The 15,588-nt window shown below is 43.4% G+C and overlaps 1 protein-coding gene across 1 annotated transcript in view; it reads right to left on the bottom strand.

The window, feature by feature from the left end:
* KIAA2012 (KIAA2012 ortholog) overlaps window positions 1-15,588 on the bottom strand; it is a 110,084-nt gene that overhangs the window by 71,364 nt on the left and 23,132 nt on the right. The window contains exons 5-11 of the mRNA XM_042949753.1: window positions 14,845-14,984; window positions 13,588-13,771; window positions 12,825-12,967; window positions 9,897-10,065; window positions 8,979-9,128; window positions 5,780-5,950; window positions 3,031-3,141 (exon numbers count right to left, since the gene is read on the bottom strand). Of these exons, the coding sequence (XP_042805687.1) occupies window positions 3,031-3,141; window positions 5,780-5,950; window positions 8,979-9,128; window positions 9,897-10,065; window positions 12,825-12,967; window positions 13,588-13,771; window positions 14,845-14,984 (1,068 nt within the window). The remainder of the gene's footprint in view (window positions 1-3,030; window positions 3,142-5,779; window positions 5,951-8,978; window positions 9,129-9,896; window positions 10,066-12,824; window positions 12,968-13,587; window positions 13,772-14,844; window positions 14,985-15,588) is intronic.

Here is a 15,588-nt window from a genome sequence, read left to right as displayed (position 1 = left end):
ACACACACACACACACAAATAAATAAACATTAAAAAAATAATAAAATAAATGACCAAAACATAAAGAACATATTTGGGGTAAAAATCCATTTAGGACAAGAACAAGTGCTAACTGGAAACTCTGAAAGAGATCAAGAATTTAAATTTACATGGGGGCATATGGGTGGCTCAGTTGGTTAAGTGTCTGACTCTTGATTTCAGCTCAGGTCATGATCTCATGGTTCTTGAGATTGAGCCCTGTGGCAGGTTCTTGCTTACAGCATGGAGCCTGCTTGGGGTTTCTCTCTTTTTCTCCCTCTCTCTGCCCCTCCTCGCTCTAAACAAACAAACAAACAAACAAACAAACAAACAAACAAACATTAAATAAAATTTAAATTTACATGGACCTGAAGTCTCAACCTGAATCACTGGCACAGACATCCTTGAACTTCTTGCAATGAAAAAACTTAGAAAACTTCTCTTGTGGCCACCATTACTGGGAACATAGGTGAAGGATCTGACTCAAGGATAAGCAATGCAGAGAGCACAGCCACTGCTTTGACTTGTATCCTTCCAAGTGAACTTTTCCTTTCTTAAGCCTTTGCATTTTCTAAGTGTTGCAATATCCCAACATAACCAAGAGTGTCAAATTCCATCTCTAGCCTTCACATCTTTTTTTTTTCTTCTGAAGGTTTATATCCATTTCTCTATGCTCTCTGAAAGCAAGATATCATGATCTAATTGCCTAAGAATGTATTTCCAAATAGATGTTGACAGAGTCTGAGAGTCTCAGAAAGATCAGACAGATCATATTGTCTCCTTTACTCAAGATTTTTAAAAAATTAACAACAACAACAACAACAACAACCCAACGTGATCCCCAAAGAACTTTCCTTTGTGGTACCTGGGGTATTCAAATCAATCAGCAAGTATTTCTTGGACATGTGATAAAGATAAGAGGTTCTCTGGGACTCATGTAATATATTTGAGGAGCTAAACAGAAAACAGATGCAGATTAAAAACAATAATCACAAAACTGGGATTGAGAGAGAGGAATGGGCTGAGGCAGTTATAAGAGAGGAGGTGGATTTATTAAGAAAACTGTCCCAGAAAAGATGAGCCTTTGCCTGGAACTTAAAACAATTCTCAATATTTGTGAACAATTGGGCAAAGGCTGGGAGGGGCATAAGAGAAGGAAGCCTGAATGTCTGGGCCATCGGAGAGATGAGGAAAGCGTGGGCCTGAATGTGATGGGAGACGAGACTGGAAGGATAGGGAGGGGAGGATGGTAGAGATGGATCTGAACAAACTGAGCTACAAAGAGTTTGGTGTAATTGGAGCAAGTCCTTTGCAAGAGTTGGACATTTTTTTTAGTATACTCCTTCTCAAAATGAAATGAAACAAAACAACAGCAACAAAATCTTTCCTATTCACAGAGACTCTCCAAAGGCTAGACCTGTTCTATGGGCCCCCTGTAGGGAGATGTGGGTTTCAGGTTCTGCCTTGTCTTCCAGGACACATTCCAATCACCATCAGGGCTAAAGGTCCACCAATTGTATGTGGAGGAAAGGCTGGCAAGAGGCCAGTGACTGACTGACTGATGGATTGATTCATTCAACAAGCTTACCGTGAATGCCTTTAGGCTTGAGAGGATTAAATGTATTGTTCATGGAACTAGCACAAGATGGCAGACAAGTCTCCATTTATTCAGCATAAGTTTCATTTCTCTTTCCTCCTTTTGTGTGGACATTATTGAAAGACTTTTCAATGAAAATTGATTGTGATCCTGCTATGTATGTGTTAGGGACGATGTTAGGTGCTGGGAATACCAAAATGACTGAAACATCATACTGACAATGTGACAACGAACTTAAAGCCTAAATATTTCCTTTTCTGCTTCTGGCTTTTGCTTTACCAAAAGGGGAGCTATTTCTCCTAGAATGGAGTGGACAAATGTGTGGCAGGTGAACAGAATCATATTTGCTCTCCAGTTGTTGTACCAGCTGTGTCACACTGACAGTGGCCTCCACCTGTCCAAATTCTGCTTCTGCCAATACAGATCCAAGTTATTTTTATACTTATATCATGCAATAACCCAAGTGGTGATGAAAGTTCTTTAACACTGAATTTGGAATTGAATGCATTCTAGTTTCTGGAAACCCATGTACTAATCATCTATTTCCAAGCAATAGATGCAATATGTAAACTGCAGCAATAGTCAAGAAACTTCCTAGCTGCTGGAGGTAGAGGAGTTGATCTTCTCATTTTGGATGAGGGACCTTGAACACTGGGAGGGACTGACCCAAAGTCATCTGACATGTAGATGGAGGCAGAGGACAAGCCAGGGCTACTCAAATCTCCTGGCTTTGAATCCATGCTCTTTTTATTAAGCCAGTGGTGACATAACTCACCAAATGAGTACAGATTTTAATCTCCCTCATCAAGAGGCCTGCTGGGCATACGTCTCACACATACACATCATGATGGTTCCTGGGTGGTTGATACTCATCACCCTCTGACTTCATTTTTTTTTTTCCCTTTGCAAAATGGCTATTGCCCAGAGCCAGCATCTCTTCTCCAAAAAGGTAATGTGCCAGAGGGTTTTTGGAAACTGCTTTGATATCTGTCAGAAGCCAAATGATTTGCAGCAATGAACCAACGCACATAACAAGGATACCTGATTGGATTACCAATTAACCATCTCCACCTCTGGAAGGTGGCTGGAAAGAAGAGAAAAGGCAGTGTTTAGTTTGGGCAATTACCAAAAGGGCTTTATCATTCTCATCAAGGCATCAACACAGCACATTAGACCTCCTCCAAGCCATTCCACAGGAACTTCCCTCTCCAGATGCTCCAGCAAGAGTAAACTTGTCATGCAAACATTGGGTTATTGTGTCTGAGCTACAGAAGCACCTCTGTGTCAGTGAGAGGGGAGAAACTGGCTGACTTGCATCTGTTTTTAACGATGTCTCTGCTGCTGGGAAGTTTTGGAAGCTACAGGTAAAATCTTTCCATATAAAAGTGAGGCTGGCCTGCGGTGTAGCATCTTACCTTTACTTGAAAGAGGCTCCTCGGTTTCAGTAGGCCTGGGGAGGGATAGGCAGATGTTTTCTCCATCTGGACCCAGCAAGAAGTGTCCCGGTGTGGGGTCTTTGGAATCTTCTTGAAAATAAACACAAGCATGGACAATGTTAGCCCCAGTGCAGGGGAGGCAGGCTTCACCTGGACTGTGCTCCCCGAATCCCCAGCAGGCAGATGCTAGTGTGCTCAGGTGCTTGCCAGAGTGCAGGGTCAGCCCTACTCCTGGGATTTGGCAGAGCAGGGCCAGCATTTACGTCCTGCTCTCTGGAGGTCAGTGTGGGACTGCCACTAGCCTATGTCATGCCTTTGTGAGACTCTGGCAAAGGGGTCTCTCTGGACTCAAGCAGCCCTATATTGGCAAGGCTAGGGTGGTGTGTAGCCCAGCCCCTGGGCACAGGGCTATGTGATTTCAGCCTCTGCTTCCCTTTTCCATCACATGTCTCTCTACCGGGCTCTGCAGTACAGCCTACCCTATGGATCAATGCTGGGACTGCTCAGTGACTCCAGGTCCTCAGGCCACTGAGAAGAAGGAAGCTGTATTTCCCTCTGTTGCTTAGAAGAGTTGAAGGTGTTTCTATAACCTTCCCTTCCCTATCACTGTGGCACAGGGGTCAGGAGGAGAGCCGGCCACTGGCCACAGTGGATGCTTACAAGGACACACACATACACACACACAGGCATAAGATGCACACACAGAAACACACACATTTACAGATGTGCACACACATCTAATTACAGGTGTGCACACACATATATATGCAAAGCAAGTGTGCACACGCATGCATGCACAACCACACATGCATGTGTGCACGCATGTACACATGTACCGTGCATGAACAAGGACACACATCAATACATGCACACTTGTCCTCAGGCATGCATGCCTGCATAATCACACACACACACACATATATACACACAAGCACTCATGTAGGCATATAAGTATACACATACCCTCATACACACATGTGCTCTCATATACACATTCATTTACACACACTTAGCCAACACACTTGGGGCTTTAGGCTGCATTCTTATCATAGTCATGGCCCTGGTATTCATTTTTTCTTTTTTTTTTTTTTTTTTTAGTGTTTATTTGTTTTTGAGAGGGAGGGAGAGACAGAGAATGAGCAGGGGAGGGGCAGAGAGAGAGGGAGACACAGAATCCAAAGCAGACTCCAGGCTGTGAGCTGTCAACACAGAGCCCGATGCTGGGCTTGAACTCATAAACTGTGAGATCCTGACCTGGACTGAAATCTGACACCCAACCAACTGAGCCACCCAGGTGCCCCCATTCTAATCAGATACTCCCTTTATAAAAATGTCCAAGTGTGTGTGTGTGTGTGTGTGTGTGTGTGTGTGTGTGTGTGTGTGTTTGCTGTGATTTGTCTTGGGCTATGCAACCTCCTAGAACACCCTTGTTACTGACATGACTGTACCCAAAGTTTGGTTCATTTGTATCAAATTTAATAGAGGATCACTGCCATGCAAGTATAAAAGGGGAGAGTGTTGTAGGAGAAAGATTCCTTACAGAAATAGTTTATAAGTGAAAATGACATCTTTGGAGAAAGAGATAGAGAGGTAGTGAAAGAGAGGAGTTTGATTTTGACCATTGCAGTGTTAGGGAAGCTGCAAACACATAAAGGAGTTACTGATCTATGTATTTAATTTATGCTTACAAGGTTTCAACTGTACATGCTTGGGGGAAGGAGGGAGGGAGTCAGAGACTTAAACAGTGAGGCATCCTGTCCCTGAGTGGCGTGAGATGAAAATGAAAGATGCCATACTTGCTGTCTTTGTGGTTCTCAGTTCCCATGTGCCTCTCAGAGAGTGAGTTTCTTGCAGCCCTGAGTGTGATTCTGCTGTTAACAGAGATACTTTCTTCACATTGTCTGGCACCCAAACACACACTGATCTCCTTCATCTGGGGCTCAGCCAGAGAAAGCAGCCCAACACTCCCATGAAGGAGGAATAGCTGGCTGGGCTGCACTTTCTAGAAAATGGTCTAGAAAGTGTCCAGCATGGCACCTCCCTAAGGGACTCTCGGGTAATTTGGACTCTAGGCAATTTTTGCTTTATGAGCTGCTTTTAGATCAAAGCCCCCGGTGGAAGCTATTGCTGCACTGTCTCTGCATTATTGCTCTTGTTTAAGCATCTTAGTCTCCTCCTAGACTGTCAGCCCTTAAGGATAAGAACTTTAAGTGGGCCTAAGTCATAGAGGATGTGGATTTGCTCTGCCTCACCCTTCAGTAGAAACCCAGGGTCCTTCTCTCTCTGTGAACAGGCCTCAGGCTGGAGGGCAGCTTCTCTCAGGGGACTCTTCCTGTTGGCAGGGTCATGTCACCAGGCTCCCTTGCCCCAGGGAGGGTGTTGAATATCCTGGTAAATCCAGTAGCGTGTCTCCCTGATGAGCACAGGGAGCTGTGTCATTACATACTGCTGCCAGAAGTGAGGAGAGCACAGAACAGCTTGGCAGTGCATGTTGGTGCAGCAAACCCTTAAAACATGTACTGACTCTTTAGGAATATGCATGGTGAACATTAATCCCAGACATTGTTGGAAACACTGCTCATTTCCTCTTTTCAATGGGGTGGCTTTCAAACAGCTTACATCACAGCTGCTGTGTGGCCCTGGCAGATGATTTAAATGAGCCAAGAGCCACAGACAAGCTGGGTGGGGGTGGGGGTGGGGAGCATCTGTATACCCCAGAAGTGATTACCTTGTCCTTCTGCTGGGAGTGTCCCCTTGGCCCTTCTCACGTCCATGGGGCCTGTGGAGCTGTTGCAGCCTGATGTCCTGGGGCTGTCCCGGCCCCTCTGGCTCTCTGGACTTTTTATTCCTTTAATCAGGGACATTGGTGGGGTCATATTTTGGGGTGGGGCATCATCACCTTCCAGAGCAAAAGGAGAAAAAGCACAAGTGAGAATTTCTGAATCGGCAAGAAGGAGAAAGAACCTTTTTTTTTTTTTTGACTTGGTTGATAGCTCCTTGTGCTTAGTCTGGTTTATTCCAGTTGTTCTTAAGTTTGTCCCTCTTTTCTAGCCCTGCTAAGGAGTGGAGGCCAGGTGTCTCCCATGGCCAAAGTGGCTAGCTAGAACAGTGGCCCTTCAGTTGGGGAGCCTGTAAGCACTGGGAGGACCCGAGCAGTGGTTATTGTTCTCATCTTGTTCACAGGCTCCTGAGATAGAAAAAAGACTAGAGAGGCTATGAGAACCTTCTAGACCAAAATCTCAAATTAGAAAGCCCCCATCTTGGGGCTCATGGGATTGTTGATTACAGAGTTTCAACCACAAAGCAATTTTTCTATGCAGAACCAACGATCACTTGGTTCCTCAAGGTTATAAAGTACAAAGTAACACCTTCCAGATGATAGAGGGTAATGGGATTGATGATAATGCTACACAAAGCACATCATTCCCTTCACTTCTGTTCTCTTCCTCCAGCTCTTTTTCAAAATCAGTAGGGACTATTCTAGGAAGGATGAAACCCAGTAATCTAAGTGATTGAGACCTTGTCTTAATCTCAGAGAGTGGTCTTTATTTCACGTTTAACACACTGTTGCTGTTGTGTTTCAAAGCTGGCTTCACACACAATTTCAAAGTATCATAGGCTACTTATTTATTACAAAGGGAAAATGTATCTTTACAATGGAGAAATCTAGTAGATACCACCTTTAACTAAATAATGAAATTTAACATCCCCTATAATAAAACAAATTATAACAAATGAAATAAATATGAAAGGATATTTTGTGTCTTTTGATGTGATTGCTGGGAAGGATGTATTGTCACTTACATTCTTCTTGCCAAAAATGTTGCATCTGAATCTAATCACAAGGAAACAGGCAAATCAAAATTGAGAGCAATCTGAAAAGCAACTAGTCTATCCTCTTCAAAAATGTCAAATGTCATGAAGAACAAGATTCTAAAGACATGGGACAATTAAATACAATACATGATCCTGAGTAGAGTCCTGGATTGCTTGGGGGGAAAAACCTATAAGGAACATTATTGGTATAATTAGGAAAATTTGAATATGGACTATGTATTAGAAAGTAATATTGCGGGGCACATGGGTGGCTCAGTCAGTTGAGAGCCTGACTTCGGCTCAGGTCATGATCTCACGGATTGTGGGTTCGAGCCCTGCGTCGGGCTCTGGGCTGACAGCTCAGAGCCTGGAGCCTGCTTCTGATTCTGTGCCTCCCTGTCTCTCTGCCCCTCCCCTGCTTGTGCTCTGTCTGTCTCTCTCTCTCAAAGGTGAGTAAACATTAAAAAAAAATTAAAACAAAAAAAATAATATTGCATCAATGTTAATTTTCTTGAGTGTGGTAATTACATTGCGTCTATGAATGAGAAACTCATTGCTCAAAAATAGGTGCTGCTAAGGAAGAAATACACAAAGTCTGCAATTTAATCTCAGGTGGTTCATCAAAAAAATATATATGGTGTATATGCATATATAAAATCTTGTTTTATTTTTATGATATTAGAGGTGAGATTATCCAAGGCTAAGCAAGTAAATGGGTATGTGCAACCTCTAGCAATGGGGCAGTTCTGCTTAGCAGCTTTAAATACCCTTGTCCTAGGAACCTTGTAAAAAAGATTGTCATGGAAATCTTGCCTTTTTAGACTCTTCTTTATGCTTCTACCACTAGGTTGGGTCACATACTGAACTAACTCACACCAGCGTATCAGGGACTTCTCAGACCAGGTTCCCTCTGGCAGGGCGGCAGACGATGCACAAGCTCTAGATACCTGGTGAACATGGCAGCTCAAAACAAGTGGAGAGCAGTGTGAGGTGAGCAATATCAAAGATGAAATTTACCAATATTGCCACTGATCTCAGTGGCTCAGACTGTGCACCTGACGTTGTGACCCACAGGTGGAAAGCTGCTTTCCTACCTGTTTGCACACAGAGCAACCCTTGCCCACATCTAGATTTTTTTTTTTTTAAGGAAACTTCAGAATCTTTAGGATGATTAACTCTCACTTAAGAGATAGAGTAAATGAGCTCTTTCCCCAATAATCAAAGGAAGCTTTCAATATTGAAACATCTCAAGAATGTTCTGACCTGTTCATTGTATTGTTTATTCTGAAAGACAGTGTAATGGGTAGGAAGACAGATTCTGGCATCAGAAGGCCTGAGCTCCTATCCCAGCTAGGCCACTTGTAATTGTGTGACCTCAAACAAGTTACTTATCTCTCAGGCCTTCAGTTTTCTGATCTCTGAAATGAGGGTAAGGTTGTTGTGAGGAGTAAATGAGATAAACTAAGGATGGTAACTGGCACAGAGGAAGAACTCCATAAATATGAATGCTCATCCTTTTACTTTTCATTAGCACTCGTCAGAGACCACTCAACATTTATCATACAGTCATCTTGCCCATTGGAAAGGACGTTCGGTTTTGTGAAAATGAGGGGCTTTCCAAATATGACCCATTACTTCCAACCTATCAACACATAAAAGATTCCCTTAGGTATACTCATATGTATAGTTTCAAATGTCCATGTGATGTCTTGAAAAATTGAAGTCTTTTATTGATATTATGACTTTTAATGAATAAATAAATATTCTTAAATTGATTAGAAATGGAATTTCATTGGCTAAAAACATAAGATAAACTATAAAGCATGCAGCAAAGTTCTAGTAAGTCTGGTGCTGTTTTACATCTGCAACCAGAAACTGTTAGTAGGGGGATGATTCAGTGAGTAAGTTGCATGAACTAGACACTAAGTTGGTCTTAGGATAGCACTTTGGTGAAGACAGCTGCTGCCTGAACTAAGCCATTTTCGAGTGGCAGGGGAGCAACTAGCTTCCCTTCCAACCTCCTTCTTCATGGCTGAGGTTCCTTGTGTGTCTTGCCTTGTTTCCTTTCAGGGTGAGAGTCCTGTGGGATACTGGAGGGAATGAATAGCTACCTTGAGGTGACAGCATGTCCCTGCCCGTGTCCACTGGGAGATGCACTGTTAACTCCCTTGGCTTTTCTAGGGATGCATGCTTCATGGGAGGTTTCCGTAAAGCCCTGACCTTTTCTTCTGTTTCTGGTCCTGATTCAGGGTGTGGAGCACCTAGGAGACAAGGAGAAAGCCAAGTTTTGTAGATGTCTGTGGTTTTTGCCAACTGTTTCTTCTTTTTGGGGACCCATCTCTCCCCTGCTCACACTATGTGGTTTGGGTGGAGCTGTGTCCATTCCCTGACTCTGGGGATGGGCGTGTGACTGGCTAATGAGCACACTTCATTGTCTTAGCTGCAATGATTGGGTCCAGGTTGGGCATGCAACTCAAGCCTGGCCAATTAGAGGCATTTCTGGTACTTTTGCAAGAGCTTTTGAGGGGCATATCCTTTCTAGTGGGGTTAACAGATAAGAGATTAGCATGAAAATGCAGGAGGCCAGGGTTTAGTTGGTTAAGCATCCAACTCTTGATTTTGGCTTAGGTCACAATATCGCGGTTTGTGGTTTTGAGCCCCATGTCTGGCTCCGTGCTGACAGTGTGCAGTGTCTGCTTGGGATTCTGTCTCTCTCTCTCTCTCTGACCCTTCCCCCTTGTGTGCACTCTCTCACTCTCTTTCTCTCTCTCAAAAAAATAAACTTAAAAAAAAGAAAAAAAACCAACCCATGCAGGAGGCCATCTTTACTACCATATGGGGACATGTGAATATGACCAGAAGGCATCGACTTCTAGATTTTACCCTTTTTCTTCCTTTAAAAAATGTTCTCTGAAGATGATGACTCTGAGGAGGGTAAACCATGATTTAGGAGACATTTACATTAGGGAGACCCACATCCAAGTGCCTGCCTGAGTTCCCTCAGGAACACCTAAACACAGGTGATCTACCTCTTCTGTGTGACTTTTCTTTTGAGGGATGTTGGGTGTGGAAATGAATCTCCACTGGGAAGATAAAGAGTTCTGCTGGAGGTTCATTGGCTTTAAATGGACTCCTCAGGGGGTTCAGGACTCTGGGTGGTTCTTCTGAGATGGGAGGTAGTTTCAAAGCCTTTGGCACCTGGAGAAAATTTGAAAACAAAACGAAACCCAACATGGCAGGTATTTAAAAACTGCTGCTTGCAGAGGACAAACAACACTGTATCTTCTTGTATCTCTAGCACCAGGTGCTGCTGGGTGTGATGTAGCTTCAGTACCCATGGCTGAGAAGTAAAGCCGACCAACCGACTAACCGGGGAGCTGGCTGTATGATCAGAGTGGTGCCGCTTTGCTTCTTGGGAACTGGGAAATGCCCCTCCCTTAATCCATCCTTTGATTCCTCTGAGATGTATAAACATGATAAATTCGACAGCCTTCAAGACAAAATGTAGTCTTTCTTTGTCTTGCAGCCGAGGAAACTAAGCCGGGTTGGAATGATATAGCTGAGATTTCTGTGTATGGAAAGTGAGGAATCCCTGTGTGTGTTGCTAAGGGAAAAAAGCAAGGTACAGAACACTGACTGTGCAACATTTTAGGTTACAAAGAGCAGAAAGTAGGAGTATGCATTTGTATTTGCTTACTTTATGTAAACTCTTTAAGCCTCAATTTCTTTTTCTGTAAAATGGGAATAATCATACTTGCTACCTGTGAGTATAGAATGAGCTAATTACACGTAGTTACAATAATGTTTGGGATTAGAATTTTTCATGGGATATTTCTTTGAGAGTAGGCTCTTCTCTCATTAGGTATAGTCTTGCCACTTGAAGAATATCTAGGTATCTTCACATTTCTGCAATAGAAACATAGCTGAAAATGAATCACCATGTGACAGAATCAGTGGCAACTTTAGCCCAATTTTTTGTGTCCAAAAAACCCCAACGTGTGTGTGTGTGTGTGTGTGTGTGTGTGTGTGTGTGTGTGTGTGTTCAGAGAGAAAGAGAGACAGGGAGAGAGAGAGAATGAGACATTGAGGGTAGTAGTACTTAGGGTCTCCTCTTTCCAGTTACTCAAAAGTTACTGAGGGGAGCCTGGGTAGTTCAGTCAGTTGTGTCTGACTTCAGCTCAGGTCATGATCTCACAGTTCATGAGTTCGAGCCCTGTGGTGGGCTCTGTGCTGACAGCTTGGAGCCTGGAGCCTCCTTTGAATTCTGTGTCTCCATCTCTCTGCCCCTCCTCCATTCACACTCTGTCTGTCTCTCTCTCTCTCTCTCAAAAATAAATAAACATTTAACAATTTTTTTTAAAAAGTTGCTGAAAATTCCTCCTTTTAGTTTGCAGCTTTTAACATATGAATTTGGCTCTGTGAAATGTATACGTGTTCTGGGTTTCAAGGAGTTCAATTTCACAGGAGGAAAAAGAAAACTGTTTTTCATTTTGTGTGTGTGTTCAAAGAGAAAACAATGATCAGAAACACACGCAAACACCCTACATGTTTAGAGTTGGATGAGGAAGGAAATTCAACCAAGTATATGCAGGATGATATTTAAAATTTTGAGACATTAAGAAAATGATTAACCAAGTGTATGCACATAGGATCTTTATGTTCCTAGAGACCTTAACTGTCTAGGTGCCAGCTGCCCACCAACTGCCCTTTTCTGAATACTGACCTTGTGCATTTTGTTTGACAAGGTTTGCATTGAGAAATCTATGTGGAAATCCAAATGATTTGTGTGAGGTATGCTGACAAGCCAAGCCTTAATTTCTTTATTCCAATTAAAACTTTATATAGAGTTTTAATATAGTGGAAAATACTGCCTTCCTCTGCTAAACCATATACAAGGGTTGAAGGAAAGGACTCCTGTCTTCTGAGCCTGCCTTGGTTCTGGGCTGACCTGGGGTATGAAATCAAGGGCTTTCCTTAGGCATGCAGTGACTCTGGCAGATCAGGCCTACTGTTTACCCTGGTTCAAAAGGAACTGGGGAAGACAGAGGCCTTTCTGGTATGGATGGGAAGGTTTAGATCAGGTTAGATACAGGAAATCTGAGAAAATCCTGAACAGACTGAAAATAACCTCCCTCATCGACACAAAGACCACCTGGAATGCCCATGGCTCCTCCAGTGTCACTTCAGAGGACATGAGTCCCCACAATGAACTAACATTGCTATAGTTCCCAATCCAAGACAAGATACTTTCACAAAAATGCATCAACTCATTTCATCCTTCCATCAGCCCTGTGAGGTGGGCATTATTATCTGTGTGCACAGATGAGGTCACTTGCAGCTCAGAGGGCTTGAGTTCATGCAACTGCTACAGGCAGAGCATTCCAGAGTCCCCACTTGTTCCTGCTCAGCACAGGTACCTCCAAACCATGGAAGACCCACATAGAATTGCAAGGCAGGATGATGCCAGAGACAGCTAGGAACATTCTCGGGGGAAATGGTGTACTTGACTTTTGAAAAGGTTGATAAACTTGCCAAATTTACTGTATATTTTCAAAGGTGACAGATCCTCAAGCCAATCCATTGCTAAATTCAAGATCTCTAGCATTTTGAGTTTGAAGTGGGTCAACTGCTTATAAGCTCAAATTCCGTCCTTACAAATTTACAGATAACCCCCAACCCCTTAATAGCACAAAGGACTCTGTTGCCACCAGAGTGCGGTAATATCATATGCTTTAAGGTAGAACTGGGGCAGCTGAAACTCCTTGTAGTGCACCATTTTCAACATTTAGTAAATTACTACAGCTTTATTCTAGCTGCACATGATGAGCTCAATAGCAAGTAGGGCCAGTTCTCTGAGACATCCCTTTTAGTTGTCTCATTGCTAGATTGAGATTAATCTTTTAAGAGCAAGCATGCGTGCACATGTGCACATGCACACACACACACATACACACAACCTTTTTCTTCTTCACTTCCCCAGCTGTGTTTTTCTCTGAGCCAGTGGCAGGTGCTATAGGAGGGAAAAGGCATCTTTCAGCAGGAGGCTCCTGTAACAAGTGACTGCTTCTGCCCTTGTGGAGTTTTATATTCTCTTGTCTGTCTGTAGAAATAGGATGGGAATGAGAACTTATTAGTTGCAGGTATGTGGACAGACAGTTGACTTTCAACTTCTATCACTTTGGGGTTAATAGGAATAGAGGCAAGGACAGGCACTGAGACAGCCATGGCTTTGGCTGAGGCAGGTTCAGGGAGTCCTAATCTCATTACCTGGGTTGGGTTCTTGCTGGCAAGTCAGGTGATGGAGAGAATGATAATAATAGTAGCAGTTAACACATACTAAGTACTAAATATAGGAAAAGAATTATACAAAGTATTTTATGTGCAATAACTCACTTAATCCCCACAATAGTCTTATGAAGGGATTATTCTTATCCCCAATCTACAGGTGAGGAAACTGAGCCTCAGCAAGATCAAATAACTTGCCTAAGATCACAACTGGAAAGTGGGGTTAAACCCAGGCGGTCTAATTGCAGTATGCGTGCGCTTGAGTACTAGGCAAAAAAGGGGGTTGTCAGTCTTGTTGCCACCTTCGACTGGACTTTGTTACTTTCTAAGATAAAAGACATGAGGAAGTGATGCTCAGCATGCCTCAGTGTTCTTAAATGAACTCTGCATGATTAGGGTTACCCATATTAACAAGCAAGATGTTTGGCTTCTTACCGCTGAGATCTGCCTTTCTATTGGGGAAGGACCCTCCATAGAATGTAATGTGGGATTTGTCACTCAGGAGCCAAGAATGATCGATGCAGGCATGCCCAAAGGCCCTTCTGGAGGTTTGCTGTATTTTTTCATTGTGGCTCTCCTTTGAAGTGTGTATACGAGGGTGATTCTCTATTGATGTGTCCTGGGGAATGACAGATACACATTCCTGTAAACAGGCTTTGTAAAGGAATAGAGCAGGTTCCTTTAACAGTCAGACCTTGCGCTAGACTGTAGTTCCAAGGAAGAAATCTCCTTTGCAGCCTAGGAAGAAACACATGGTTGTAATAGCAAGATCTCTAATGTTGTTTGTTATAATAAAACATTTTACTATTCATAGAGGAGGAATGACCTTTAACCATGCCTGACATATAGTACTTTCTTTTTCTTTCATATAGTGCTTTCCTGAAAAAAAATTTAAAAAACGAAGCTCTATGATCCTTATCTCTATGCATTGTAAAAGGTCTCTCCCTTTGCCCTTCTGCCATGTGGCACCTCTCTTCTCCCCCTTTCCAGCTCACAGTGACCTTCTTGTAAGTCAACTGAGCTTGAAGATAGGAGCATGTGTTGTCTATATTGCTCTGAACCACTGTCATCTTACACGCGCGCGCGCGCGTGCGCGCGCGCGCACACACACACACACCCACCCCTTAGAGTTTAGAAAGCATTTTTACATTTTAAGGGATTTAATCCTCATGGTAGCTAGTGAGTATGTATGATAACAGCTCCATTTTACAAAATAAGTAATTCAGGCTCAGTCAGTTACGTTTCTTTATCAGGCTCACCACAACTAGTCATATCCGGGATTCAAACCAAGGCTTTTCCAACTGCAAGGCCAAGAGCTCTTGTCTAGAAGACTCCAGTTGCCTAGATGGGGCAAAGAGTGTAGGGAGACTCTGTGGTTAAAGAAATTTGGAAAACCATGTGTTAAAGTTAAACCAGCTACTTCACCTATAGAACTTCCCCAAATGGTTTATATTCAAATGTGTCCTGTGACTCTCTGGGAGGAGGATATGGTATGCAGCGCTTCCCAAATGTATATGCCCACAAAATTCTTTTTTTCATTGAGCAGCTGGCAGTGTTCCACATGTGATCCTTTGGAAAACCGTAGTCAATATGCTCGAAGTACTCTTCCCTTCTCTGGATGGTGAAGGGAGGGAGTATCCCCTCTGGAGTCAAGAAGAACAATGACACAGGGGAGCCTATTAGAAATGGTACCTCTGCCTGGGTTTCATCTTCCTGGCATGGCTGCTTCCTGAGTGGCAGCAAGTGAATCCCCTGGCTGTGATTCTTGGCTACACAGCCCTCGTCCATGCGTCCACCAGTCCCAGCTTCCCCTTCATCCAGGCCCTGCTGACCTGCAAAGGTGAACAGTGCATCAGCTGTGTAAAGCCAGAGATGGGCATGGTACTGTTAGCTGCTTCCAAACTGCCTCCCTTCTTGCTCCTCTGAGCAAAAGTATTGATCAAGGTCTTTGTTCCCCTTCCTTTCTTGTTTCTGCATTTCTGCTTGTGCTTATATGGAGGTTGGCTTATAGCCAGGTCTATAGAACAGAACTTCACTGGGATCCAGGAGGCTCAGGATTGAGTCTTCATTTCTTGGACTCAGTTTCCTCCTCTGTAAAATGGGGATACTGATTTCTTTTGCCTTTGCTTCCTTAGAAAGTTGTCTGGCGCTCAAAGAATGAACATGCTGGCCCTTTGCAAACTGTGAGGGACTGGAGGGTAACAGTGGTGTGATTATGGTGGGCTGACCAGCAGTCCTGCTCTGTTGTCATTGAGATGTTCAGTCTGAAGCACTTGATTTCCTGGGCTGTCTGCTGGTTGTTTACTTGTGGAAAAGCCTTTGCTGAATGCACTGTGATGGACGGCTGCTCAGCTCTCTGAACTTACCCTGTCTGTGCAACCCTCAGGAAGGATCTGAGTCAACAGATGACTCCAGCATAGTTAACAAATCTTTCAT

This window comes from Panthera leo, chromosome C1, assembly GCF_018350215.1.
Source record: "Panthera leo isolate Ple1 chromosome C1, P.leo_Ple1_pat1.1, whole genome shotgun sequence".
Taxonomy (NCBI): domain Eukaryota; kingdom Metazoa; phylum Chordata; class Mammalia; order Carnivora; family Felidae; genus Panthera; species Panthera leo.
This window is presented reverse-complemented; position numbering and strand designations above follow the sequence as displayed.